The 24,675-nt window shown below is 50.9% G+C and overlaps 1 protein-coding gene across 1 annotated transcript in view; it reads left to right on the forward strand.

The window, feature by feature from the left end:
• Nucleotides 1–24,675, forward strand: part of Rps6ka2 (ribosomal protein S6 kinase A2) — a 245,656-nt gene that overhangs the window by 41,629 nt on the left and 179,352 nt on the right. The window contains exon 3 of the mRNA XM_013122761.3: nt 1,856–1,915. Within this exon, the coding sequence (XP_012978215.1) occupies nt 1,856–1,915 (60 nt within the window). The remainder of the gene's footprint in view (nt 1–1,855; nt 1,916–24,675) is intronic.

Genomic DNA, 24,675 nt, shown 5'->3' on the forward strand with positions numbered 1-24,675 from the left:
CCCTGTCTCGTAAAAACACAAAGAAAGAAAGAAAGAAAGAAAGAAAGAAAGAAAGAAAGAAAGAAAGAAAGAAAGAAAGAAAGACATCATTTGCCACACACAGAGGGAAGCTGCTGGATCGGCCCTGAGGTAGTCCCCTGTGCTTGCCAGTACCGGGGAACTGGTGTAAAAGCTGCAGGCCTAGCAAGGGAGTGAGCTTTAGAGACTGCGTCCATACTGTTCAACTATCACCGCCTAGCTGGGGACATGCCAGGCAGTGACTCTCACACGCACTCCCACGAAGGCATCTGAGGCTGATCTGCCCCCCAGAGGGTCTTATTACCTGGGCTGGGAGGTCTTACAGTTCCCAGGCGATTCCGAGGTTCCCAGCATGAGATTCCCAGCCTCCTGTTGGTCCTATGGAAACATGTGCTGAGCTAAGAGTCAGGACCAATAGGTGCAGGGCTCACCCCACACCCCAAAAAGTTTGCATTACGGTAACTTAACGGCAACCCAGGGCCGTCAGCGCTGCACCGGCACCGAGAAGCCCCCTGACCTCATTCGCGCAGATGCTGATTCTGGCTCTCCACAAAAGCTGGACCACAGTCACTATTGAGAGGCAAAGGCATGGACCTGACTTTTGGCTTCTCCTCATCTCTTATTCATTAGCGAATGTGAGCCAAGGGAAAGAGGGTGAGAATAGAGGACAGCATGCCAGGGGAAAGCCTGGATCAAACAGAAGATAAGCATTCTCTGTTTCAAAATGATGTTTAGTTATTGTGTGTGTTACTCACATTTGTGTGCCATGGTGCATGTGAAGAGGTACGGGGTGGAGAAAAGGGGAAATGATATAGCTATACTTTAAACAAACAAAAGTTCTTAAGAAAAAAGCAATTAGAAATTGGAGAGTGGGGCATTACTTCGGAGTATTGAAACTAACGTGAACATTCAAAACCCCAGTTTGGCACCCAGAATATCCACCACAATGAGGCTTGATTGACCAAGCCAATGCCAAAAATTACAACAAGGACTCAGAGTTACATAAGCCACTAAGACAGAAGAAACTTAAGAAAAGTTGAGAGGAGAGAGAGAGAGAGAGAGTGAGAGTGAGAGAGAGAGAGAGAGAGAGAGAGAGAGAGAGAGAGAGAGAGAGAGAGAGAGAGAGTACATGCATTTGCTATGGTACATATGTAGAGATCAGAGGACAGCTCAAGGAACGAGTAAGTCAGTTCTCTACATCTCCCATGTGGGTCCCTGGGATTGAATTCAGGTATCAGGCTTGGTAGCTAGTGTCTTTACACTCTGAGCCATCCCAGAGGCCTGAAAAGTGTGTTCCCCAGATGCGCAGAGATGGGAACAGACATGGCCTCTGTCCTCAAGTCCCTAAGGGCAAATGGTTAAGTGAATCTGCAAATTTGTTCTAAATCATTGCAGCCAAAATGGGTTTGGAAGGTCAGGCTCCTGGCGGAGCAGAGCTTGGGTTTAGGCATCAGTGGTTAAGTGCGGCTGGGATTTTATGTGTTCTACATGTTATAGTTGGGTTTGTGGGTTCCAGCTGCTGCAGGACAGCCGAGCTACAGCTTAAGGCAGTGACTTTTGTCAGTTGAGTTTTGAGGCTCGGGATAGGAACACCATCACTTCCTCTGGCAGAATTTTAAAGTTGCACAAAAGCTGCAAGTTCCCCTCTTTGAGTCTCCTCTAAGAGCTCCTTGCCAGCAGAAGAAGCTGCCCCAGGCACCTGAGGCCATGTGGAGGCTTATGTTCAGAAGCAAGAGGCGGGCAGTCTTGGTGGGCACCCATGGGTAGTGAGGTCTGCAGCGGGCGTGTGCTGTGGACAGACAGACTTACTTATTCCTTCTCCGCTCTGCTTCCCCAGGGCAGAGGTGACACGACCCCGTCAGCTGAGACACAGCCAGCCTCGTCATCGTCCACGGAGGTAAGTGACCAGCGTGAAGGCTCCCTCGATGTCTTTGGCTGTTCCGCTCTGCCTGGCTTCTAATGAAGCAAACCGTGATGTGCTCTCTGAAAGACCAAAAGTATAAAATGGTGGAAAACTTCTGACATTCCTGTGGAAATGCAAGCCCAGTAAGTTGTGCAATAAAGTCTTTGGACAGTAGGGGTCTGCCTTGCGTGCAAAACCTGGGCAGCGCCAGGCTAATATACCTTAGCGTAGGGCCTTTTGTTCAGAATCTATGGGTCATCAGGAAAACGTTACCGCGTGGGCAACACCCGGTTAAGACATCTGTGCACTGCTGGTGCCTGCCGGCTCTTGACTCTGTTGCTGGGAAAGTCAGTGTTTGGGAGCGAGTCCTAAGACAGCCATCCTCAGATGGAGATGGTCTTCTCATTTTTTTAAATTGGCTGTTTGTTTTCAATAGCATTGCAGATAAAACGGTTTCTAAGATGTCTCTATGTTGGCTCTCCATGTTAGGTTCCCATGACACAAGTAGTCCTTACCGTGTGGGAGGAGGGTGCTGGAACCCAGCCAGATGGCAGATTTTGGCTGGGTGATGTTAACTTATATTAATGTAGTAGATGTTAAACAAAAACACTCCCGATCTTTCTGGAGTGATTGGCAGCTTTCTTAGAACAAAAAGAAAAAATAATGATGATAATGATAATAACAACAACAACAACGATAATAACAATAATATCATCATGGAAAGGAAAAGAGTAAGGAAGGTTAAAAATACTGCCGTGCTCAAGAGTCAAGAGTCCAGGTAGCCCATCCGCTAGGCATCAGGCTTGCTCTCTGTGCACAGAAAGTGATAGGAGGGTGAAGATGAAGGAGGTCCCTGAGGACAGAGGAGGGTCCCTGACACCCACCTACTGCATGTCGCCCGACACAAGATACAGCTGGCTCCTCACAGCCTCCAAGAGCTTTGCCTGACAGCCTGACTCTGGGAATGGGTCTGGTAAGAGAGTCTCACATATGACATGATTCTCTCACGGAGCTGGGCTTGCTTGTCTGGCGTAAGACTCGTGTTGGTGGCATCACCTAGTTTGAGATGCCTGGTGCCGGCTGTACCATGTGTGGGTGCCTCACTTGTATTTGTCTGAGGTAAGGCGGATATGTCAGAGCGCAGTTCTGAAGGGCATCCTGGCTCAAATGAACCCCGGAGACGGTGTTTAGTGCGGAGGTGGGCGGAGGACTTGCGCATCAGGGCCTGGGAGTCTCTCTCTTCCACTCCTTAGGGGGAGGCAGCCAGGCTGCCGCTGGTAGGGCTTAGCAAAACTTGCCTTGTGCCTGTCTGCACAGGGGTGCGAGGAGCTGTTCCTCGTGGAACCGGCTCGGTTATTGTGATTATTCTCACAGTCCGCTCTTAGCCTCGTCATGCTGTGAAGAGAGGAGGCTTCAATGTTGAGTGGCTCCGTTGTTCTTGTCTGTAGAAATGAGTTCAGGGCTTCTCACTTGTAACCCTAGGGCACAGGGAAGAGAGAAAGATTCCTGTGTACTTGAGGATGTCATTGTCTACATAACAAATATCAGGCTGTCAGGTCTGTGTAGTAAGTTTCTATCTAGGTCGGGTGGGGGGCAGATAGGAGGGGATGATAGACCAAGGAAATCAAATTAGATGTGTTTATTAGGGGTAAGAGCGGACTTAGGAGCATGGTGAGGTGGGGAGCATCCCTGGTGAGTAATTTCTGCAGAAAGCAATGGCTTTTGTTTTTGGATTGGCTTCTTTTTTAAATATAATTTTTAAAATTAAATTAGAAACAAGCTTGCTTCACATGTCAATCCCAGCTCCCTCTCCCTCCCCTCCTCCCTTGTCCCTCTACCAGCCCCTCAGCCGCCCACCCAGTCCCCACACTATTCCCCAGGGAGGGTGAGGCCCTCCATGGGGGATCTCCAGAGTCTGTCATTTCATCCAGAGCAGGGCCTAGGCCCTCCCCCATGTGTCCAGGATGTGAAAGCATCCCTCCATGTGGGCGGTTTTTTGTTGTTGTTTTTAAAGATTTCTTTATTTATTATGTGTACACACACCAGAAGAGGGCACCAGATCTCATTACAGATGGTTGTGAGCCACCGTGTGGTTGCTGGGAATTGAACTCAGGACCTCTGGAACCACAGGCAGTTCTCTTAACCCCTGAGACATCTCTGCAGCTCCCCATTAATGGTTCCTTATGAGGTGTTGTCCATAGGACAGTGGCCAGAATTGGAGACTGTCCAGGAACTCTGCTGTTTCAGTCAGGACCCTGCTTCCAGATGACATCCCAGGCACCAGAGAGCCTGGAGCTTGGCAAGTCTCTGTTCCCATTAGCCTCAAATGGGCCTGGCCATGTTTCCAGAAATGTCCTGGTTATAGCTGCCAGGAGACCCTGGTGTTCAGACTAAAAACAGATCCCGCTCAGGATGGAGTTTTGAGGAAGAGAGACTTGTTGGCATGTTGAGGCTCTGGGGTGTGTGGGGACGCTCTGTCAGTCCTTACTCAGAACAGCCTGGACAGAAGGTGGCCTACGAGGGTCACTTAAAAGGTCTGATTCTGGCCTTACTGTGCTGGTCCTCCTATGTCCTTTCCTTCTTCCTAACTCTTCCTCTATAGATATTTTTTAAATAAGGCTGCTTTATTTTAAAAGACTGTAGTACAAGGTGAGGTCTACAGTGCCTGGGGCTACACGCGTTGCCAAGACTGAGCCGCTGTGACATTTGTGTACCAGAACTTGGACAAGAAGTATTGAGACACTTCTCCAGTACCGTCAGTCAAGGTGGCTGATGTAATGATAGTTGTTACATTGTTTGTCTATTTTCTAAGACCTGCAAGTGGCTTGATACAATTTCCTCACCACTGTGATTTTACTGTCTGTTTCTTTGGCTATGGTAAAAAGAAACAATGGAGGTAAAGATCCCTTGGAGGGGTGTTCTCTCTGGGCAGAGCACAGAGGGCTGGGACCTGCTGCCTGTGGAGGGCCATGCTGCCCCCCTTCTTCCTATCATGGCTTTGCCGTGAACACACAGCTCTGTTCTACAGAGAGGACTGCTGGTTTATCTACTGGGTCTACAGACCCTGAGTAGGGAGAGCGCAGTGCTGTCAGACAGGAATGAACTCATGGGAGCATGCCACTCTGATTGCTGTCATGGGGCAATAGAGGCCAAGGATGCAGCTCTGCATCTGGAGAAACGAAGGTCGTCGTTGGGTAAAGTATGAAAATAACTGCATTGGCGCCCATAGGAGGGACAGGCTGGTCAGCTGCCTGCCTAGCATCTGGACATGTGAGTGTGTTGGATTTGATCCTTAGCCATTTGTGTAACAATCTGGTTTGTGCCAGCTGCTTTGATACACCGATGAAATGATGGGACATTTCAAAGGCAGAGATCTCAGTGTACTGACAGCCTTGCACCTGGGCACGCCCTGGAAGTACCAGGCAGACGTCCACCGCTTCCTGGCTTTGAGGCTTGCTGGCTGGTGACAGCCCCCTCTGAATGACAAAATTCGTTTCCAGATTAGAATTCAGAGCCTGCGTTCCTCTGCCTCACCTCTGACGAGTCTCCAGTCTTTCTGCTCAGCACCCACCCGCCTGACACTGTCTTTAGAGACGTGCTGTTTCCCCCTTTCCCTTTTATCATTCCTGGCCTTGAATCCAAAATCCAGCATCGCAGCTGTGTTTCTCTTTTTTTTAATGAAGCTGGTTGTTCGAGGGCGACTTTTAAAAATGGCTGAAGTGTAGGGAGTCAGTGTGTGTGAGTCTGTGTTTTAGTGTGGGTTTGAGACCAAAGTTCCTGCCACAGAACTGACTGTTCCTGCAAAGCCCCTTGCCAGGGCAACCCCAGCTAGGGAGCCCTTTGTCCATTCCCACCATGACTGTATGCACTTGGGGGGCACCAGGTGGGCGCTGACACACGGGGAGCGTAGGGGACTCAGGGAGGCCTCTGATACGGATGTAGGCAGTATTGCTGCCATCTACCAGGGCAGGGAAACCATGTGGCTTTTTGTGTTTTGTCCAATGTAGCCTCATGGCTGTGACTTATCATTAGATGGTCTCAAAAGACTGAGCCCAGCACTTTGGCCCAACTTCTCAGGGGTGTGTCTAGGGTAGGCAGGAGAGTTTCCTCTGTCCCACTGGACCGGGTTCTCTCCTCCCACTGGGACCCCACCGCCGCTTATGAAATGACATTCTGAGGCTCTATATCAGTTACAATTGATTGACCAATGGCGTAGGCTTCTTACTGGCTAGCTCTCTCTTATAAATTATCCATTTCTATTAATCTGTATATCACCAGTGACGTCCTGGCATCGTGCTTCCCCGCCCAGCTGGCTGCATGGTGTCTCCTGGACTCTGTCTTCCTTCTCTCTGTCTCTTTGTTCAGATTTCCCACCTGTCTATATTCTGCCTGCCCATTGGCTGAGATAGCTTTATTCACCAACCATTAAAAGCGACACATACTCGCAGCATATGGAAGGACACGCCACATCAATGTAGAGTCAGGGAAACCCCAAACGAATTAGTGATTTTCAGTTTCTTTTTGGGCTAGGTATTGACAAACCAAGCATAAACCCCAAGAAAACGAGTGACTCAAAATTCCCAACTCCCAACAGACAACATACAGAATTTGAAAGAAATGTCTAGAGAAAAATGACCCCCACAAAGGAAAGAAAGAAAGAAAATTCCCAAAGAGTCCTGAAGTTCTCCACCAAGTTTTAAGATCACAGAAAAAAAATCATATTTTCCTATAATTTCCAAAGAAGTTTGTACCACATGTATAGTGATTTTATATGTATTTTTGAATTATCTAAGGCAGAGCTATCCTAAATATTGAAAATAACATGTCAACCCTGGAATGATGATGCGGTGCTTGTTTATCTTTCTGGCTGTGTCTGGATTTGGTAGCAGATGAGTCATCCTGGCAGCTCAGGGCACGTCACCACTTGGAGGTGGCCTCTGCTCAGTGACACCAGAAGTGTTGGATCCGTTAAGAGAACAAATATCCACCATGAATTACAGATGTGATGTCCCCCGCCCCACCTCAGTCAACCCAGGGAAGGGTGCGCTGGGACCAGTAATGTGCCTTGAAATGAATTTCCGCATCACAAGGACAGCCCTGGTGGCCCTGGACCAGGTCAGCAGTGGGGATGCAGTGGTCGGCCTCATGATGCAAGGAGTTGGGCTCTCTGGGTGCGCCTAGAACTTCCCTTCCTTCAGAGCTTCCTAGAGCTTCCAGGGCTCCGAGTCCTGTAACTGACTGCCAGGCCAGCCTCACGCCCGAGAGTAGGAGGCCCTTTACATTCTCAGTTCTAAATGCCAGCCTGGCATCTCACAGCCGTTACTGGCAGGACACAGAGGCCAGAGGGGTTAGGACTCTCTAAAGGTTAAAGGAGCCACCCTGGCAGTACTTCAGGCCCTGTCTGAGCCCCATGTGCTGATGCCTCGTGCCTGCCTGCCGGCTCTACAGGCAACAGTGAGGGACCTCTGGAAGGAGCAGCCAGGGAGCAACTGCCTGAGGCCTTTCTTTCTGTGCCACTGTGCAAGCGGTCACTTACCTATCGGAGCAGCCATGCAGGGCTGCGGTGACGCACTGGCCGGCTCCTTCACCCTCCCGCCTTCTCAAACGTTTCCCACCATTTCTTTCTAAGCAGTAAGAAATCCCAAGCGGAAGGGCCGTCCAGCAGCTTGCGAAAGCGTTGGGATTGGGCGGTGCCGTGCACAGGCCACGGAACTGTGTTCCTCACACACAGGCCTGCCAGTTTCGGGTCAAAAAATCTTCTGTGTGGACTATACACAGACCCTGGGAAGCATCTGTTAACCAGTGTAACCGCTGTGTGCACAGCACATGTGTCATGCATCACCTAGGGAAGACTTAAAGTCCAGGGAACCACACGGCGCAGGTGGTATGCATACTGTCATTCCACGCTGGGGATGGGACTTGGGTGGCACGGAGTTGGCGATTGGGAGGAGCCAATGTTGAAGGTGGCAAGGACTCCAGGGTTCGATTCCCAGCACCCACATGTTGGCTCACAACTGTCCGTAACTCCAGTCCCAGGGGCATCTGATGCTCTCTTCCGGTCTCTGTAGGCACCAGGCATGTACTTGCAGTATAGACTTAACATCTACGTAAAACAAACAAACAAATGATTTTTACAAGTCTGTATAGGATTCCCTGGAACATTGTCAGGACAGGGGCATCTGCCCCGCTCGGAGTGGGTGTCATCACAGTCTGATTTAGACTCACCAAGGCGGCGGCTAAGTCATCTGTGCAGCGCACACACACTGTGCGCATGGCTTTCCCCAACGCCCTTGGCACACAGGGAGGGGACAGGGAGCTGGTTAAGATGGGTGCTCTAAGCCTACTACACACCTCCTTAGAAAAATCCTGTTTTTCATCTACAAATTGCTTTGCTAGATTTGTTAAATTTCATTACATTTTTGCCCCCCCCCCGGCCCCCGTCATGTCTGCATGCTGTGGTACATGTGTGGAGGTCAGAGAGTAACCATGCTTGAAGTAGGATTTCTTCATTGCTCATAGCTGGCCTGGAGGCTTTCCGGGAGTCTCCTGCTCTACCTTGCCTATCAGGAGCACCGGGACTGCTCCCACGTCTGACTTTATGTGGGTCTGGGGGATTTGAATGCATGTCCTCACACTTTTGCAACCAATGTTTTACACACTGGTCCATTTCCTCAGCCCTCCATTCCCAAGCCTCTTGGAAGCGTTAGCTCATTGGTTGGTCACTGCCACACAGGGCAGTAGTCATGGATGTCAGTGTCCCCAGAGCCAGGGTGTGGTTTGGAATTTGAAACATACAGTCGGGGCCTCAGTGTCTTCACTCCAAATATGGTGCTGTTGTGTAGATCTTCACTAGAATCCAAGATGAACTCCTGCAATCCATTTTGGGAAAATAAATAGCATTTAACTTTTCTCTGTGTAACTGTTCAGGAGAGTTTAACACTGCTCTTGGCCTTGCGTGCTCAATGCTGAGCAGATGCCACCTAACAAAACCCTGCTAAACCCAGAACAGAAACTGTGAGGCAAGAAGTGTGACTCTCCCCACCACCCTGATTTGCTCCTGGAACTCTGAAGGAGGGGATCCCCAACATTCTCTGAATATAAGATCCCTGCTTGAAGTAATAGTCACAGCAAATCAAGACCCGTGCTCCTCGAGTTTTATCTTTGGTATTCAAGCACTGGGAAGAGCTGTGGTGCGAACCCATTAATACCCCTGAGCCATGAGTCCACCACCCCAACATGCCTGAAACAGCAGCTTACACAGAGGAAAGGCTGCTTGTCTCACACCTGCAGAGCTTCCTGTTCCTCACTGGGCAGATCTGCTGCGTCTAGGTCTTGGGTGAGGGCTCCTCATGACCTTATGAAGGCATGGTGTAGCAAAACAAGAGAGGACAAGAGACCAGTGTCCCACATCCTTTGAGCAATAGACCCCCCTCTAGGCCATACCTCTTAAAGGCTCCAATAATGTTTCAGGCTAGGTGCCAACTCTTCAACACATGAGCCTCTGGAGGACATTTAAGATCCAAGCTGTAGTCCTTCTACATAGTTTAGTTTATGTGTGCATGTGGGTAGGTAAGGGTTAAGTATGTGCTCCTATGGATGCGCATGTGTGCTACATGCATGTGTGCTACATGCATGTGTGTTACATACATGTATGTGTATTGCATACTTGTGTGTTACATGCATGCGTGTTACATACATGTGTTGCAGTTATGTATTGCATACATGTGTTGCACAGTTATGTGTTGCACACATGTGTTACATGCATGTGTTACATGCATGTGTTGCATACTTGTGTGTTACATGCATTGTTGCATACTTGTGTGTTACATGCATGTGTGTTACACACATGTATATTGCATACTCGTGTGTTGCATGCATATGTGTTACATACATGTGTATTGCATGCATGTGTTGCATACTTGTGTGTTACATGCATGTGTGTTACACACATGTATATTGCATACTCGTGTGTTACATGCATGTGTGTTGCATACATGTGTGTTGCATACTTGTGTGTTACATGCATGTGGAAACCAGCGGTAGCTGCTGAGCTGTCTTCCTCCATTGCTCTTTACCTTCCTTTTTGACTGGCTGGTGAGCTCTGGGGAGCCACCTGACAGTCCACTTTCACCCCTCCCCCATGCTGGGATTCTCCAGGTGCGCAGCTGTGACCATTTACATGCTTGGGGGCATATCTGAGCATTGATCCCTGTGCTGGGATTCTCCAGGCATGTGCTGTGACCATTTATATGTAGGGGGCACATCTGAGCATTGATCCCCATGCTGGGATCCTGTAGGCATGCGCTTTGACCGTTTATATGTAGGGGGCACATCTGAGCATTGATCCCCGTGCTGAGATCCTGTAGGCATGCGCTTTGACCGTTTATATGTAGGGGGCACATCTGAGCATTGATCCCCGTGCTGGGATCCTGTAGGCATGTGCTGTGACCGTTTATATGTAGGGGGCACATCTGAGCATTGATCCCTGTGCTGGCACAGCAAGCACCTCACTGACAGAGTCATCCCCGCAGACCCTCTTCCAAACACTGTTATTCGCAATGTCACACTCTATACAGCCCGCAGGCACTGTGAGGTAGCATCTGTCCAGCTGCAGAAAGAGGCCAGGCATCTGAGTCTACACATCCGTTGTGACAGCCACGCCCTCCCACACTTCCTGCTGGCCCAGGCTCCTGTTGTAACTGTTTCTCCGTCTGCAGCCAGAGTGGACAGAGGTGAAGGCTCTTCCAGGAGAGCCAGACTGGAGAGTTCTGCGCCTCCTCCTCCTCAGAGCTGCCGACTCACCTGTGAGTGGGGCTCCTTGGGATTTTCCCGGAGACCCAGAGCATCCTCCGAGGCTGGAGTGGGTATGTGGGACCTCGCCTCCATGCCTTCTGCAGATGGCTCCCCCAGTGACTTTAGACTAGCTCTTCCGTGAAGGTAGAGCCCATATTCCATAGCCTGCTCTCACTCATACAACAACACAGCTGTACCTGCGCCGTGTGTGGGAACCACACCAAGGGTTAGGCTGGAGACCGGTGCATGCCCTCCTCCCTCTCCCACGGGAGTGGGCATGCATGCATGGACACACAGATGGGGCACATATGCACATACTTGGAGCCCCTGGAGGATGCTGAGGACCGGACTAACTGCTGAAGTGCCCAAGGACAGTGGCTATAAAAACGCTTTTGAGGTTAAATACAGGGGAGTGCGGGAATGAGTTGGGCCGGAGAAAGAAGAGTGTGGCAGAGAGAACTCTTTGCGGGTGACGTCTCTGACCCTCCGTTTCTCTTCCGTGCCAGCAGCTCGTGGATCTCAAGGGCTCCACTCAGGGGTCTCAGTCCAGAGGAGACAGGCTGTGCGTCTCTGTGAGGGCTGCTGGTAGTAGGCGCCAGGTCCTAGCACATCAAACATGCTTCCTGTCCCTCCGTCAGGAGGTTCCCGGACAGGCCACCACCACACAGAGCTCGCCTCAGCAGCTCCCCAGAGAGAGAGGAGTCCAACTGGAAATGCTCCTGCCCTAATCTCTTGTGTCCTTGTCCTGACACCGGGGGGGGCAGCAACGCACAGAGGTGACAGGTTTCGCCCATCCCTGTTCGTAGTGGGGAGGACACAGCACATGGTGTCCTTGTCTTGGTCTTAGTGGGTCTGAGGTAAGTAAGTGCAGTGATGCATGTAGCAGAGGAAGACGCTGTGCTGAGACTGACCTCATGCTGGTCGGAAGGGAACAGGAAGCAATGCTGTCACAGGCCCCGGGTGCTGATTCTTTGGATGTGACTGTGAGGCCTCCGATTTCTGTTGCTGGAGCGGTGCCCATGTGGCAACGGTAGCATTTCCTCAAAGTATGACCAACAAACGGAGAACTGCCTCTCAGAATCATTTCTTTAAACATGCAGTTGGAGATGAATAAGCCAAGGTTGTTATGACGACCCCCCCACAGTATTCCATGAAGGCGGTTCTTGTCACGGTCACCATGACAACATCCAGTCTACAACTTACACGCATCTGCAATTACATCCCATTAAAAATGAAAGGTTTCTGTTACTGCACTCCAACCTGACATGACCACCATTTCCCCTGAGATCAAAGTCCTGGTCTGCTGGCTAATGCACTTTCAAAGGCACCAAGTCCTGGGTAATTGCCTTTTAATCCTTGTGGAAGTTTGAATGCGACTACATTTAGGATGGTTCAAACTACAATTATGAAATGTAATGATTTTAGGTCAGGGTTATTCAGACCCTCTCCCCAGCCCTCCATCAAGCTGTCTCCTTTTATACCAACTCCATACTCGGCTATGTGGCCATCAAGAAGCGAACCTCCAACGAGCATGTCAGGCTGAATCATTGGTGAGCTTTGCTCTGTTGGCTCTCCTGTGCTGGCTGCTCAGTGCTGAGTGAGTTTCAGCAGAGCTCAGTCTGTTTGCAGACGGCTAACAGAGCCTGGGTGAATTTATCTTTGATATTGTTACATGTGTTCCTCCCCCACCCCCACCCCCACCCCCAAAGATCGCTTCTTTGGGGCAATAGACCATGCACCCTTGGAAGGAGGTGTTTGCACAACTCAAAGGACTAATGCTATTATGGGCAAAAAGTGTTTGGTCCCCAATAATTATCTTTGTCTCCAAGCAGTCACTCCTGAATGACAATGATTGGGGTCAAGCTGGGACCATTTCCCTATAGAAGATAAGTATCTTCCTAAGCACTTGAAGCGGGCGGAGGAGGTCATGGTACTGAGTGAAAATAAACCCGGCATTTTTACGTGCATGCACTTGAAACAATTCCAGAGGTTCCTAGCTCTTCCTCACCTCAGCCAAAATCCAGCTAAAATATACTTACGTTTCAATCAAACTTGGCCATTGTGGATTAAAATAATTAAAACAGACTTGCTCACGAAGGCCACACGAATCCAAGTTTCCAGGGAAACATTTTATTTTGTCATCTGTGGGACACCCCACAGGGACAGCGCGGAAGCTTCGCCATTCCCTTCACAATGTCACCAGGAGCCAACGCGGTGGTTGTGTGCAGAGACAGGCCACGGTTACTGTGGAGCTGCCCCCCCCCCCCATTTAGCAGTAGAGCGGGTGAGAAGATGCTCGTTCCTGCTAATTCAGGGCTTCTGGGGAGGGAGGGATGCAGATCCACGTCAGAAACCAGGAATGGCCAGGGCTTGTTCTGGTCTGCTGGTTTCATAGAGGGAGAAGTCAAGACCGAGCTGTGTTGGGATTGTCTGGAGGGCAGTAAGACAGAGAGGAGAGGTGAATGAGGGAAGGGCTGGCAGTGTGGCCCAGGTCTCACATCCACCTTCCTGAGAGGCTGAAGCAGGAGGGCTCTGAGGCAAGGCAAGACAACTTACCAAGACCTTGTTTCCGAAGTGAAGAGAGGGCTGAGGTGTAGCTCAGTGGTGGGTGCTTGCCTAGGCAAGGCCCTAGCTTCAGTCTCTTAATATTGATGAAGAGGAAGAGGAGAGTGAAAAGGAGGAGGAGGAGGAAGAGGAGGAGGAGGAGGAGAGGGAGAGAGGAAGAAGAAGAGGAAGGAGGAAGAGGAGGAGGAAGGAGGAACAAGAGGAGGAAGAGAAGAAGAAAAGAGGAGGAGGGGGGAGGAGGAGGAGGAGGAGGAGGAGGAGATGACAGAAGGGCCAGATGTGATTGCCGAGCATCTGTAATCCCAGGTACTCGGGCTGAGGCAGGAGGGTGGTTAATTCAAGGTCAGCATGAGCTACAGTAAGACCTTGTTGTGCACACAAAAGATAAATATCTAACAGAGACAAAGGCAAAGACACTTGTGAGGAAAATAAGAACATTATAGCTTCAGCTCATTTCCTCGATGCCCCGTGTCCCTTTCAGCTGCTGGAAGTAACACCAAAGTCGTCTTCTACTTCCAAAACCTGTCCCAGAACCAGGCTGCAAACGCCTGTGTGCGCGCCTCTGTGGCTCACATGCCACATGACAGCACTGTGACACAGCCTTGCGCACAGGAGGACCCACGGGCACAAATGAGCTATGGCTTTTATTTACCGCCCTTCAGCTAGAGCTGACCCCTGTGCCAAGGACATAGCAGGGGGGAAAGGAGGATCTTTTTACACGCCGCCAAGGGGGGCTGTCAGCGTGGGGAGGGTCACAGGGCTGCCACTCCGGGTCTCTGACAGTTTTGAACATTGCAATAATTCTTCAGAGCCTCGTCTTTGATGGGTTCTGCCAGATGTAGGAGCCCTGTGAGCAGAATGGGACCCTGCACTTAGCACACTGGAGAGTGGCGCCTTGGGGCTGATTGCTGCTTGTCTTCTGGAGTCGACAGACAAGGGTTTTGTCTGCAGCCACCCAGCTGATGCCTAGGAGGTGGCCGTCTCCTCGGACGGCCTTGGCGGCTGCTGAAAAGGGCTGAGGGAGGAGGGAAGGAGATGGGCTGGGTTGTGACGCGCTGGGGCAGCGCTTTGGGAGGCGATAAAAGAAGAGGCGGCTGTTGGGTGGGCAGCATGGCTCGTGTGTCTGTGGGGTCAAAGAAGCCCTGGGCAGAGAGAGATGATCAGGCTGTCACACAGGAAACTGCAGAAACTCTTTCTCAAAAAGGTATGGAGGAACCTGGTGATTGGGATGGAGAGGGTGGAAATGGACGTTGACCTCACCTTTGGGAATCACCAGGGGAGCAGAGCTTGCCAGCGAGGGACAAGGAAAAGGAAAAGTTACTTCCTGCGGCAGAATCAAATTCCACCTTTCGTTAAGGGGAAAGATGCCCAGGTGTGAGATGTGGGTGATGCCCAGGTGTGAGATGTGGGTGATGCCCAGGTGTGAGATGTGGGTGATGCCCAGGTGTGAGATGTGGGTGGGTGATGCCCAGGTGTGAGATGTGGGTGGTGCCCAGGTGTGAGATGTGGGTGATGCCCAGGTGTGAGGATGTGGGTGATGCCCAGGTGTGAGATGTGGGTGATGCCCAGGTGTGAGGTTGTGGGTGGGCGGTGCCCAGGTGTGAGGTTGTGGGTGGGCGGTGCCCAGGTGTGAGATGTGGGTGATGCCCAGGTGTGAGATGTGGGTGATGCCCAGGTGTGAGATGTGGGGGGTGCCCAGGTGTGAGATGTGGGTGATGCCCAGGTGTGAGATGTAGGTGGGTGATGCCCAGGTGTGAGATGTGGGTGATGCCCAGGTGTGAGATGTGGGTGGGTGATGCCCAGGTATGGGGCTGTGGTTGGATGCAAAGCTCTAGGCGGTACCTGCTTCGGATTCTTTTTGCTTTTGAGTTGGAGCTCGAGCAGATCAAACGTCCGCATGTGCAGTTTCACGGTTGAGAGGAAGGGGCCGTTCTCAGTTTCTGTAGATTTAGGAGGAAGAGACGGAGAAGATGGTGGGTGGCCCTCATTCAGACTTAATAAATGCAGAGCTTCAAGTGAAGATAATCACCTAAGTAGGTTCTGTTCATCATATGGACTCTTCTTTTAAGAAGAACAATTGTTGCTAATATGAAAACATGCCTAGCATAACACGTCCCCTTTACCCCTTCCTCTGTCCTGCGAGGCATCACCTGGTGCTCTACACTATTGCACAGCTAACGTGTTGCTCACCCACATGACTCCTGACCCAACACTCTAAGACACGACCCACTCAGTGAACTTCTCGTTCCATACCCCATCTATCTGTCCCTTTTCAAGTGAAATAGCCAACGCGTTTATGTCCTTTTCACATCTGATCACAATCAGCCTGGGGCTTGTTGAGTGGCTCCTCTAGCCTCTTTTGCTGGACATGTTAGACAAAATTATTTTTTATTGATTGATTTTTTTTCTGAGACAGGGGCTCATGTAACCCAGGCTGTCCGCAAGCTTCTCTGTGTGGCCGAAGGTGCCCTGGTCCTCTTGCCCCTGCCTCCCAAGTGCTAGGGTTACAGGTGTGAGCACTGTGCCTGCTTGATTTAGTGCTAGGGACTTAACTGAAAGCTTCGGCCTTGATAATAAAGCATGCTACGGACTAAGCTACATCCCCAACCTGAAAGATTACTTTCAGCTCTGTCTTTCACATCTCTTTAAATAAAAGAAGGCGTGGCCACACATGGAGGCTTACGGGTGTATCCTACCACTGGAGAGATGGAGGCAGGAGAGTCAGGATTAAAGGTTATCCTCTGCTACATAGTGAGTTTGAAGCTGAGGCTCTTCAAATCAATAATGAAAAAAAAAAGGTAAAACGTCTGAAAAAGAGACTTTAAAATCACAGCCACAGGATATCAGTCTTTTGAACCTTAATCTCTTTTGAAGAAACTTGTCTTTCCAAAAGCGTGTCTGGCACTTGTCAGTGGGGCGAGGAGGGCTCCAATTCTATGGATCGGCACACAGGATGGCTTCTCACCCGCCTAAGCCTTCAGGCTGCTGCGTCCTCAAGGGCGGCGTACTCATTGGGTGGAATGTGCTTTGATGTAGAGGAGCGTTATGATTCTGTCGCTGTTTCTTATTGGATACCTCATCCTCCAGCCAGAGATTTAGAAAAGGTTAAACACACTCAGTGCAGAGCCGAAAGAATAGCATGTACCTGAGGTACACAGTACTTGTTCCTGAGACAGCTGGGAGGAGGTGGGAAGATAAAGCCGGAGCTTGGCCTGCACGGGTGTCCTGCACGGGTGTCCTGCACGGGTGTCCTGCACGGGTGTCCGCCATGGGTTTCTAAAGGCACAGAGGGGTGCATATCATTTAGGGGGGCAGATCGCAGAGGGGTGCAGATTGCGAAGGGGTGCAGATCTCAGAGGGGTGCGAATGGACCGGGGTTGCCTATCATTAAGGGGTACAGATCGCCAAAGGGTGCAGATCGCCAGAGGTGCAGATCGCAGAGGTGCAGATCGCAGAGGGGTGCAGATCGCAGAGGTGCAGATCGCAGAGGTGCAGATCGCAGAGGTGCAGATTGCAGAGGGGTGCAGATCGCAGAGGTGCAGATTGCAGAGGGGTGCAGATCGCAGAGGTGCAGATCGCAGAGGGGTGCAGATCGCAGAGGTGCAGATCGCAGAGGTGCAGATCGCCAAAGGGTGCAGATCGCAGAGGTGCAGATCGCAGAGGTGCAGATCGCAGAGGTGCAGATCGCAGAGGTGCAGATCGCAGAGGTGCAGATCGCAGAGGTGCAGATCGCAGAGGTGCAGATCGCAGAGGTGCAGATCGCAGAGGTGCAGATCGCAGAGGTGCAGATCGCAGAGGTGCAGATCGCCAGAGGTGCAGATCGCCAAAGGGTGCAGATCGCAGAGGTGCAGATCGCAGAGGTGCAGATCGCAGAGGTGCAGATCGCAGAGGTGCAGATCGCAGAGGGGTGCAGATCGCAGAGGTGCAGATCGCAGAGGTGCAGATCGCCAAAGGGTGCAGATTGCGTTTGGTTCTTGTAGCTCCCTAAGGAGTAGGATTGGGCTGGGTAGACAACAGAACAAAGCCCACTGAAGAACAAGGGAAGAGGACCTGAGAGAGAAGACCAGCACATCTGTTTCCATGCTCCAGCCCCGAGAGAACATCCCCGGAGGCCGCAGAAAGAGAGTGTGGTGAGAGGCTGCAGACAGCGTTCCCTGGAAGGACCTCTCTCTCAGTACAGTGCGTGTGAATAATGTTTCATGCCATGACCTGAATTGCAGGCAAGGGAAGCAGGCAAAAGAAAGTGGGAAAAGCCTTCTTCAGAGAACCAGCCCTGGGGGCGGGGGGGGGGGGGTCTAAGTCAGCTGGCCAGAATCCAGCTCCATCCTGGGGCTGTTGGAAACCACTAGAAAGGCAGGATATAGCAGATCAGGTACCACAGACTTGGAGGAGGAGACAGACATGCATTAGAATTTGGTGGCTCTGAGCTTGCAGACCTTGACACGTAGGAATGTAGGTGTTTTATTCTGCCCATGGCAGGAGGGATTCCAGGCATCACAAGCCTTTCCCTCTACTTTGGAATCTAGAGTGATCTGGAGTCTAGATGAAGAGACCAGGTCTCTGAGAGGCTACAGTCCCTTCTCTGTTCAGGGTCCTGTAGTCAAGACGACGGTGAGACAGGACCCCATGTCTGGGCAGTTTCAGTTAGTACTCATTTTTATGGTTTGCAATGACTAAACACGCTGTTTAGCGGAACTCAGATAGCAGCCCGAGACTAGGAATGGGCCCTGCGCCTTTGGCCATTTTAGTTTCTGTCGCCAATGCTCCGAGATGGGAGTTTGCCTGTGGTGGGGAGCTGTCCTCTAGGCTAGCCAGTGCCTAGAGAATGACTTTCTTAGGGGCTTGCCCTCCTGCACAAACTGACAAGAGACACCCAGATCCCTTCTTCATGGGCTGTCCCTGTAGGAGACTGTCTCTTCAATGGTGATCGTGTCTGCTCTGTTGACCCGCCGTTCCCGAGTCATCATAAAGCCAAAACACTTGCATGCAATTTTTAAAAATTGATGGTTTTTGTTTATTTGAGATTCTTCAAACACACACGATGTGGCAAATACACATGGATAAGATGAAGTCCTGTACATGAGAGTATTTCATTGACCCTGGAGTAGCTGTTACCTACAGCCACAGGTACGGCGTGAACTCCGAGGCAGGAGCTCTTGCATGATGGGACTCCGAGGCCGAGGTGATGAGTGTGTTGGCAGCAAGGGAGGGGGCTGCGGACAGAGTTCCCGCCAAAGCAGAGTGTCTTTCAGGGTTTTGGGCCCTCGTTGTTCTTGGGTCGGATTGGCAGCCGTCTACCATCGTTTCTCAATGCTCTGCCCCTGAGCTCTCCCGAGAGGTCTTGTTTTCACAGGGCCGCGCTCTGCTGCAGACTACCATGGGCCAGTTTAGAGCGAGGCCAGCACAGAGATGTGTGTTTTTTTCTTCTTCTGAAGACACAATGTTTGTGTTTAGCATGCGGCGCAGATGTCCAAGCACTGCGAATGTTTTAGAGACGTATCGTTGGGTCTTTATGGATACTAATTTTCTGCCGTTACAACTAAAATTTCATTTTTAAGAAGTTTAGCTGGAAATGGGAGTAGTTGAGCATGATTCTGTCACCAGGGTCCATCCCGGGGACACGTGTCCGCCTGATGGGCGTTAGTGGGGTCCAGGGGTGCAACTGTGAGCAAGAAGGATGGGGCTCAACCTGGACAGTTCATGTCTCACACAGGACATCTAGTCCCATGCCTAGAAAAGAGGTAGGCATTTGTTTTTGGAACTGCATACAGGGAGGCAGGGACTTGCCCTTGCTTTCTGAATGGCTGAGCTGCAGGGCAAATCCTGGAGTCTCAAGGGGGCAGCCAGAGAGAGCTCACAGCAAAGAGCAGGGCATGGAGTTAGGCATGGGAGTGCCCCTCAGCACACGCCATGCCCATCACGTGGTGGGCGTCCCAGGCGCAGGCAAGAGAGTGCGGCCCGCCACCCGGAGTGGGCGACTTGCATTTGCACGGTGGCTCGCACTTGCAGTCATACCACAAGAGGCTGGCGGGTGCAGGAGTGAACTCACAGCCAGATGGAGCTGTAGAATGAGACCCCATGTCAAAAGAAAGGAAAACCATAGGGGGAAAATGAGCGTGTATCTCTCTGGTTTTAGGTTTTTCTCCTAAGAGGTTGGCAGCAAACGTGTGACATCATCAATGGGGGTGAGTGAGTAAGACGGGAGCTGGTGTATGGGGAAATGGGCGGGGCAATGGGGTTTGAACCCTGCTCTACCCTTGAGGGAGATCTGTTAAAGCTACTGGACTAAGACTTCCTGTCTTTAAAGAAGGATTTGAGTGAGCAACACTTGTTGGTAAGAACCGTCCTCATCTGTGACCTCAGTCATCACCCCGAGGCCGAATTCATTAAATATCTAGTAGTTCCTCAATGTCCCTTCTACTAATGCACCCTTTGAAGTGACCATCTTTCCACACTTTGACGAAGCAATGCTTAAAGAGTTTTCTTTCTGGTGGAGGGGCATCTAGGTTGCTTCCAAATTCTGGCTATTACAAATAATGCTGCTATGAACGTAGTGGAACAGACATCCTTGTTGTATGACTGTGCATCTTTTGGATATATGCCTAAGAGTGGAGTTGCTGGGTCTTGTGGTAGGTTTATTCCCATTTTTCTGAGGAATCTCCATACTGATTTCCAAAGTGGCTGATCAAGTTGGCACTCCCACCAGCGATGGAGGAGTGTCCCCTTTTACCACATCCTCTCCAGCATAAATTGTCGTTGGTGTTTTTGATTTTAGCCATTCTGACAGGAGTAAGATGGTATCTAAGAGTTGTTTTGATTTTCATTTCCTGGATGGCTAAGGATGTTGAGCACTTTCTCAAGTGCCTCTCAGCCATTTTAGACTCCTCTATTGAAAATTCTCTATTTAGTTCTGCAGCCCACTTTTTAATTGGATCCTTTGGTGTTTTAGAGACTTGTAAATTTTGGAGATCAATCCTCTGTCAGATGTGGGGTTAGTGAATATTTTTTCCCATTCTGTGGGCTGCCTTTTTGTCTTGATGACTATGTCCTTAGAGTGGATAGAGAAAATGTGGTACACAATGGAGTACTATTCAGCAGAAAAAAAACAATGCAATCCTGAGATTTGCAGGCAAATGGATGACACTAGAAGAAACCATCCTGAGTGAGGTAACTCAGAGAACAAACAGAGAAACATGGCATGTACTCTCTCATATATGGAATTTAGACATAGATCTGGGGAGTGCCAGCCGACAGTCCCATGGCCAGAGAGTTTGGGAAACAGAACCTTCATTCAGTGGCTGATGGAAGAAGAGGCAGACTCCCATGGCTAAGCACTGAGCTGAACTCAAGAAAGCCAGTAACAGAGAGGGAGGACTGATGACCAAAGGGATTAAGACTGGGCTGGTTTAACCCCCAGAAACAGCTGACCTGACAAGAGCTAGCTCTTGAATCACAGACTGATGGCTGGGAATCCAGCATGGGACTGATCAAGACCCCCTGAATGGGGGTGTCGGTGAGGAGGCCTAGGTAATCTATTGAGCCTTGGGCAGTAGATCAGTATTTATCCCGAGTATACAAATGGACTTTGGACTCCCATCCAACAATGTGAGATGCACTCTCACCCTGAACTCTTGGGGGAGGGTCTAGGCCCTGCCCTGGATGAAATGACGGACTATGGACACCCCCCCACGGAGGGCCTCACCCTCCCTGGGGAAATGAGGGGATATGGGGGGGGTTGGTGGGAGGGCACGGGAGGTGGGGAGGGAAACGGAGAGGGACCTGGAATTGACATGTGAAGCAACCTTGTTTCTAATTTAGATTTAAATTTAAAAATAAATAATAAAAAGAGTTTTCTTTCTTCCTCTCCCTTCTTTGAAAACTAAGGTCTCCTTTTCAATGTGTTCTAAATGACTTCTTCAGACGCAAATGTGTCCCTAGTTCTCATGAGGTCTTAAAGTGTCTGTGTGTCCAGCACTCCCGAGGTGCTCCTCTGACTTCTGTCTAGCATGAACTTTCTAGACAGTGGCTGGTGGCCCTGGGCTGAGGCTGTGCCTGTTGATCACCAGGCTGTCCCTTATCTGCAGATCATAGACACAAAATCGTATCTAAAATAATTAGCATGGACTCGAGGTAATTTCTAGTCAGGCACACCAGGCATTGATGGGATCCTCCGAAGATTTGTGATGGAAAATGTCAGGTGCGGGTGATATACTCATTAGGTTGGACAGGAAGGAAGTCATATCTAATCATTGTCTTTTCTAGCAGTTTAGATCTTATTCATTCTTGTCTTCTATTCTGCTGGGATGTCTTTCCCAGGAGGGGCCAAACTGTTTTCTAGAGTGGTCATTCATCTTACTGGAGCTATGTTCCCCTTGCTCTGTATATATCAAGAGTCCAAGTGTCTCTCTTTTTTTTTTAAGGTTTATTTATTTGTTATGAATATGGTATTCTCCCTGTATGATCCCTGAAGGCCAGAAGAGGGCACCAAATCTCATCACAGATGGTTGTGAAGCACTATGTGGTTGTGGGGAATTATACTCAGGACCTCTGGAAGAGCAGCCAGTGCTCTTAACCTCTGAGTCATCTCTCCAGCCCCAACTGCCTCTTTTTTTATGGCTTTCCTTGAACCCTGTTAGCAGTCACTGTCCCTGACCCAGCCAGGGACAAATATTCAAAGGCACAGATAGTCACCCATTGAGAAGCTCCTCGATCATAGGTAAATCAGAAGAGGCAGAAGGTAATGGAATGTGTGCTGGCAGATATGTCAGGTTATGGGGTGTAGACCAAGGATAAGGCTTGGCTCAGGGCATGGGATGAGAGGGCACGTGACCCCTGGGAGTCTGCTCTGCACCTTGCCCTGTCTTTACCCTGCAGTGTAAGTTGCGCAGTCCACCCTCCATGGGAATTTAGTTGGCTCTTCTCCATATGCCTTCTCCTTCTCTGACATCAGTTGAAGAGAGAGGAGGGTCACAACTCCCAAAGCTGGCAAGTGACTTTACACCGTGACACCCAGACCCTGCAAGCCTGAGCCATGTAGAGCCAGAGTCAGTTCTGGGTAGCCTACCCCTTCTGTCCCACACGTGAATACTGCACGGCATTCCTCATTAGGGCTTCTGCTGTTGCAGAAGGCTGGCTTGGGCCTCTGCTTTGTAGTGAGGTCCTAGCTCTAGGACCTCAGAACGTGATTGCTTTGGGAGGTTAAGAAAAAATAGTCCCTGGTGTTCTTATCAGTAGGTGGTTAGGATGTAGATACACAGAGGGATGGCCTTTTGAAGACACAGGGAAAGACGCGGCTGCAAAGCCAGTGAGGGAGGGGCAGAAGGAGCAAGAGTCGCTGATCTTGGTTTTGCACTTCTGCCTCCAGTGTGTGGGGAACAGACATCTGCAGTGCAGGAGCCCAGCTCCCAGCAACGGTTAAAGTAGGTAGACCAATACGTTCCTCTGTGGTGAGCTGGTTAAAGTAGGTAGACCAGTACGTTCCTCTGTGGTGAGCTGGTTAAAGTAGGTAGACCAGTATGCTCCTCTGTGGTGAGCTGGTTAAAGTAGGTAGACCAGTACGCTCCTCTGTGGTGAGCTGGTTAAAGTAGGTAGACCAGTACGCTCCTCTGTGGAAAGAAGCAGAGAAGACCCCCACCCCCCCCACCCCATGTGCTGGGCAGCTGGGCTCTGGATGCTACAGGAAGATGGTGAAATACTGATGCTACTCTCCAGTGTCTTCACCAGGGACGGGGCAGTTCCTGCCCCTGGCGAAGAGGGCTGCCTGCTCTGCAGTTTCCTTCTGCAGAGCCCATCTGAGGCAGGGGCATTGTCCGTGGGATCGGCGTGCATCTATGCTCGCAACCACACAGAGCTGCGGCCTTTGCCTCCAGGGTCCAGCCACTGTCTCTCTCGGCCATGAGTCTGATCCTCTGGCAGGCAGCCCCAGCTCAGCTTCTCCTCCAGGTCCCTAGATACAGAGCCTCAACGCGGTTCCTCCTCTATCGTCACCATAGAGCTGCATGTTTTCAAAGGAGGGGAATACTCCAGGGACCCCAGTGACTGCCTCAGGTGCTGGTTCCTCTGCATGCCAGAGGCGTGGTGCCAGCAGCTGTTGCCGAGTTTCCGTGTGTCCAAAGTGTGGCCAGCATGGCCCAGGAGCCACCCGCAGCTCAGCAAGCCCGCGTGCATCTGTGCTCAGAGACGGATGCGCTGGCTGGGCACGCTGTCTTCACTTCCCCAACCAGTGGCCAGAGACCCCGCTGGCCCCAGGAGACCTCTGCATTAGCAGGGTTGACTGTCCTCAGACGCTTTTTAAAAAGGAAAGGCCAGGTCAGTGGATAGAATCTAACAGATGCCTAAGGCTGCGTGGTGGGGAGTGGTCGGTTTGTCTGTGCGATCATGGGCACCGGGATGGGAGACTCAGAGTGGAAATTCCTGTGCCCGGTGATCACCTTGAGAGGGTGGTAAAACGCCTGAGATGTCTCAGGGTCTGGGTGTCCCAGGGAGACCCCTGCTGGCTGACGGGGGAAACTGCTCTATGCAAAGTGCCAAAAGCTGGTTTGGAGAGGAAACCGTTCCCACCACCAGTTTCCTACTCTGGATGTCTGCTATGGAGAGAAGTGGTCTGTGCTTTGACAGGCGGCTGTTTAAGTCCTGTGAGTGCCAAGGGGAAGAGAAGGAAGAGGGTCCCCTTGCTAGACCTCAGGGTGCTCAGTCTGGCAGATGGGTCAGGTAACTAGATCTGTGTCTGCTGGATGCTCGGCAGAGGTAACGTTGCCCAGATTGGTGGTGGCTCCCCAAGGCTAAGGGGACCCTGGTGGGCATTCTGTGACGAGGGAGTACTGCTGTTATAACCACGTGGGACCTACCCTTTGCCTGATGTGCAGACGCGTGCTGTGCTAAGTACCGGACAGTTAGGATTTATGTCACGCACTCATTAAAAGCTGTGATGTAGCCAAGCAGCTGGGTGTTGGAATGGACTGGGATTCAGGCTTATTCTTCAGTCAGTGGCTGGAAGTTCGGAGATGATTATAGCAGTGTCCGCCAACTCTTCCCTGGCTAGAAGCTGGCAGTCTGAGGATCAGAACCTCACCGCACTCTGCAGTGTGGGGGGGGGCTAAGTCAGCTGTCCTGGCCAGGACCCTTGTGGGGGCTTCTTCCTCAAGGAATACACACTGTCGCCATGTTCTGGACTGGCATTCTGAAGTCCAGGGCTGGGACACTTGGCCTGCCTGCTCTCTCCGTTTCTTCCCATGAGCGCTGCTCACGAAGGGAGCCATCTCAGCACTGTGGAGGTGTTGGAGCAGGTTTTAATGTCCCTTAATGTCCTCGTCTGCTCTGTTCTGGTGTTTACAGTGCTCAGCCCAGGATCGAGGTCTGTTGTAAGGCTGGCACCACGCTGAAGGCCTGCCTAGGAC

The sequence above is a fragment of the Mesocricetus auratus genome, unplaced genomic scaffold (genome assembly GCF_017639785.1).
Source record: "Mesocricetus auratus isolate SY011 unplaced genomic scaffold, BCM_Maur_2.0 Super-Scaffold_100018, whole genome shotgun sequence".
Lineage (NCBI taxonomy): Eukaryota > Metazoa > Chordata > Mammalia > Rodentia > Cricetidae > Mesocricetus > Mesocricetus auratus.